Here is a 5,000-nt window from a genome sequence, read left to right on the forward strand (position 1 = left end):
CTCTCAGTCCGTTTTTGAGGATGATTAACAAAAACTGCTTTTATCCAGACATTGAAGTGTTCACAACGTCCAAATGCCTTGCAATTTATTCACTTATTTGCATCTGAAGGACAGAAATGGATTCATTTTTGTTAAGTTTGTTTGTTTCATTTTTTAACAAGGGGCAGTTGTAATAAGAGTTTCAGGAATATCGTTTTTGTCCCTTGTCTATGCATTTAATTATTGATTTTCTTCTTCTCTTTATTGTTCATGAATTTACTTTGAGAAACTGCTTGGAAAGATTTGTATTGTAATTTATAACTGTTTTCTGCATGCCACTAGAGGGCCCGATTGTAATCAAAGCTGTGAAACCTCATCAGGTCTGTTCAACAAAGCCATCATGGAGAGCGGTGTGTCTCTGGGTCCCTGGGCTGTGGCTCGTCCAGGGAAAGACATCATCTCTCCGCTGCAGTTTGCACAGAGCCTGGGAAACGAGACTGGATGTGGCGCTGCTGTTCTCCAGTCCAACGAGGCCCTTGTCAGCTGTCTCAGGAACGTTACTATGGATGTCATTCTTGGCGCGAGTGATAATATCAGTGTGCGTGAAATGCTTTTATTCCGAGATAGAATTTGTCATTTCAGTATCTCGGAAGTACATGAAATCACGACCGACTAGTTGCGTGATTGGCTGGCTGATTGTTTGTCGAGATTTTAACAAAATATTAAAGTATGAAATGAAATTAAATGTCGTTACTTGTAATGCCAGCTGAGTTACAGATTAAAAGTACCTTCCGTCGACATCTTTACTGCACTTCTAGACAATTAAACCGAATTTGAGGTACATGTATTTCTAATGACAAAACCTGCCTTTACTTCTCACTAGAACTCAACCCAAGCTCCGATATTTCGCCCAACAGTGGAAACATTGCTGGGAGTGATACCAGACGATCCGCTGAGACTTCTGACTCGTGACGCCGGAAGCAACATCCCGTCCATCCGGGGAGTCAACAGGAACGAGAACTCCTTCCTCTTTCTTCGTGAGTTATTGGGCTTGGTAATTTTAAGCTTACTTTCCATTTTCAGTTGGTGTTTAAAAAAAATATATATTAGAAGCATGTGTGTGTGTGTGAGTGTGTGTGTATGTGTGTGTATGTGTGTGTGTGTGTGTGTGTGTGTGTGTGTGTGTGTACGCGTGCCTGTGTGTGTACGCGTGCCTGTGTGTGTACGCGTGCCTGCGTGTGTGTACGTGTGTGTGGGACAATGCTCTGAGTGCAAAAGATCACTTCTTCAATTGGGATGCTGAGAGTAACTTAGAGTTTCAATTTCAAGTTGGTCACGTGGTAAGCAGTGGAAACCCTTACATTTTGCAGATAATTCCTTTTGCCCCTTGTGCTTTTTTCTCAGAGACACCAGTTTCGTTGTTCACCCTGGCAACGATTAAGACAGTGGCTTTTCTGTTTGCGGAGGAATATTTTCCCGGTCAAAGCCAGGCTGTGGTTGATAGGATCATCGCCGAATACATCACCTCAAAGAACCTCACTACGTCTGAACAGTTCAGGGACGCTGCCATACAGGTGACTTGGTGATGGTGGTATAGTCGCATTGGAGGTGGTGGTGATGGCGTTGGTGGGGGTCGAGATTTCATGTTCAAATGCACACTTTAATAAGTTTCTAAGATAGCTTATGTCCGTGCGGAGTCGGAGCATTTTAATGAATTAAGTTTGCAACGGGACACTAGGGTCGCGGTTAAGAAATTAATTCATCACACACAAAAATCTCACCCTGCATAGAAACCATTCAAGAAGTTGATGTTTGGTACGTGTCCAAGTGGAGGGATGGTCTTCTCGCGCGTAAAGGCCGGGGTAGATCTGAGACTGTGAGCCGAGGTTTACAAGGGAAACAAGGACCTTACCTTAAAACGCAACTCTTTTCATTATATACCTGCACTAATTGTCAGTCTTTTTCACATGGTAAAATATTTGTGTGTGTGTGTGTGTGTGTTTTTGCAGGTCATGACGGATTTTAACTTCATTGTGCCCGCTGTTCTGGAACAGAGGGAAAGCGTGCAGCAGTCTGGACATGCAGTGCAGTACCTTTATGAGTTTACCTACCGTGCCACCCACACGACCATACCCGCCTGGGCAGGTTAGTACAGTAACTACAGTGGTACCTGCGGTGAAAGGACACCCTTGGGACCAGCCAAAAGTGTTCCTACATTGCAGGTGACCTGTCATTACAGGAAGGCCTATATTATGCTCATGTTGATATACACAAGCAAAATAGAGGGTGTCTCTTTTTCTGCTCCCTCCCCCCCCCCCCCCCCCCCCCACCTCTCTCTCTCTTTCGCCACCATGCGCCCCCCCCCCCCCCCCTCTCTCTCTCTCTCTCTCTCTCTCTCTCTCTCTCTCTCTCTCTCTCTCTCTCTCTCTCTCTCGATCTCTCACACACACATAAGCATATATTCTTGCTTATCTATTACCCTCGATAATAAAGATTTGTTCTTGTCTTGACTTGTCTCTCTCTATCACTCTTGTAAAGACAGCTTCGCGTAATATTTTTCGATTACTACCACTGATCCGAGTTATCCAGCGGACTAACTGCGAACAATAATGACAACCTGTCTTTTGTCACAGGTGTCAGGCACGGCTCAGAGGTACCCTTCGTGTTTGGTCAGCCATTTTCGCATGACATCTCCTTTCTCAAACTGTATCCCTACCACTGGACAGTCGAGGACTTGAAAATGTCCATGAATATGATGACTATGTGGACAAACTTCGCCAAATATGGGTAAATAACGTTATCTTAAGTTTATTGTTTTCAAAGAATCATAAAGCCTCAGACACAATAATTGTTTAATTCAAATTTCTTTTTTTTAGACGAACTTTATTTTTGTTGTTCTGCTGTCAGCAGGTATATCACAATTTTTGGAAATGAATCTTGAAACGTGAAAAAATGAAGCTATTCAAAATTGTATTTTATTCAGTGCAATACACGTTGGTTCCATATTCCGATATTCGTTTCAGTTTTGAGAAAGAGTTCATGGGGTGCAAGTGCCAAAATATTAATGTGTTTTAGCTGGCATCATCACCGTTTATCGTTTGTAACAACATCACATAGCTGTTTATACAAATACCACAGGCTATCAAATTTCCTTGTTTCATTAACGCAAGCGTTTGTGTAATTCTTAGTATTCCATATTCCCAGGTGTTCTTCCCAAACACTGTCTGTCCAATTTAACCAGATGACTTTTGTCCAAGCATAATTATGTCCCGTAAATGGCAATAACTAAGCTCGCTGATAATCAATTTAACGATATTAACTAGTTATTTTCTTCCTCTCAGGAATCCCACCCCTCAGAGTGTGGGCGGGGTCAGCTGGGTACCATACTCACTGGACAGTCAGAGCTACCTGGACATCGGTCCAACTCTATCCGTCAAGGCCAACTTGGCGGCAGATCGCGTCCAGTTCTGGAGTGCCATTTTGAACGATGTGGGAGCCCCGATTCTCATTGGGTAGTTTTGGACTTCAATTCTGCTCTCAGGAGGTCCACTTCTTGGGGATATATTTAGAGTGCGTTGTAATTTGTAACTGTTTGTTTTTTCTCCATACCCCAAGATGGCCCAAGGTTCATGAATAAAACGTTGGAACGTTATTTTCAGTGATATGTTTTGTCTATTTAACACCTGTTTGTTTTTGTTTTTGTTTGTTTGTTTGTTTGGTTGGTTGGTTGGTTGGTTGGTTGGTTGGTTGGTTGGTTGGTTGGTTGTATCCTGTGCGCCTGTGAGTGTGTGTGTGTGTGTGTGTGTGTGTGTGTGTGTGTGTGTGTGTGTGTGTGTGTGTGTGTGTATGTGTGTGTGCGTGTGTGTGTGTGTGTGTGTCCTTACTTGTAGATGAATGTATACATGCACCAGTGATGTTTCGATGACCTAACACATTTCTGCCTGCTTGTTGATTAAATTGATTTTTCGGAGAGGTGGGGGTCAATTCCTTGTCAACTATGCACAATACTTAACCCGAAAGAAACAAAAGAGAAATAGTATCAAGATTTAATGACTATGTCCGATGTAAAAGAGAAATTAGATGAATCAAATAACAACGGTAAGTAAAAGGTCAGATAGTCACAAGGACCTTTTTTTTTATTTTTTTTTTATTTTTATTTTTATTTTTTCTCTTTTTTTTTTCTTTATTTTTTTCTCTTAATTCCTACTACGTCTGTGACTGCTACTACAATTACCTGCAAACAAATCAAGAAACAGATTGTTATCAACACAAAAATGTGTGTGTTTTTTTTGTGTGTTTTTTTTTAAAGGATAAGGTATCATTTAAGGTTCTGTGAGGATACCCTCATGGCAATTCATGTTTTTTTTGTTTTTTTTTTCTCTTCACTACAGTTACAGCTATTTCATTCACCTTTGCTATGTCTAGTAGTTTGTGCGTTTGTTTGCGTGTATGTGCGTGTGTGTGTGTGAGTGCGTGTGTGTGTGTGTGTGTGTTGTTGTTGTTGTTGTTCCCATATTTCTGTTAAATAATACCATTTTCAGCGGGACAATACATAACAAGTTAATTAATCCAACGCTCGATGGACAAAAGGCAAGAATTTACAAATTACCAATTACAGTACTAGTTTTTAGCACAGCATCATACGGCGCATATATAAATAACTTTACATTAACAGCACTATACTACTATTTATCTATATTCTTATACACAGTTCAATTTTACTAGAGATTTCGAAGTCGAGCTTGGTTCTGAAATAAGACCTTCATGTTAGTTTTTGGATTTCCGTACTTAAACTGGCTTATGCACATTTTTGATATCAATATAAGGTGATTAATTATGAAGGTTTTCTCTCTGGGGATATCACGTGTGAAATACCCAAAAAGAGCCTCTTCGCAGCTTAACTTTATATTTTTGCCTGTACATTTAAATATGTACCCTTGACATTCCTGCCATATGGGTTGCACTGCTCTACACTGCCAGAAAAAGTGCTCGATGAAGTCGGTTTCGTTACAATACTGACA

The 5,000-nt window shown here is 41.0% G+C and overlaps 1 protein-coding gene across 1 annotated transcript in view; it reads left to right on the top strand.

The window, feature by feature from the left end:
- The window catches only part of LOC138965856 (neuroligin-4, X-linked-like), a 7,743-nt gene extending 4,112 nt beyond the window's left edge, over positions 1–3,631 (top strand). The window contains exons 5-10 of the mRNA XM_070337954.1: positions 360–577; positions 863–1,016; positions 1,384–1,553; positions 1,989–2,124; positions 2,613–2,766; positions 3,321–3,631. Of these exons, the coding sequence (XP_070194055.1) occupies positions 360–577; positions 863–1,016; positions 1,384–1,553; positions 1,989–2,124; positions 2,613–2,766; positions 3,321–3,495 (1,007 nt within the window). The 3' untranslated portion in view covers positions 3,496–3,631. The remainder of the gene's footprint in view (positions 1–359; positions 578–862; positions 1,017–1,383; positions 1,554–1,988; positions 2,125–2,612; positions 2,767–3,320) is intronic.
- The last annotated feature ends 1,369 nt before the right edge of the window (positions 3,632–5,000 follow it).

The sequence above is a fragment of the Littorina saxatilis genome, linkage group LG5 (genome assembly GCF_037325665.1).
Source record: "Littorina saxatilis isolate snail1 linkage group LG5, US_GU_Lsax_2.0, whole genome shotgun sequence".
NCBI lineage: Eukaryota > Metazoa > Mollusca > Gastropoda > Littorinimorpha > Littorinidae > Littorina > Littorina saxatilis.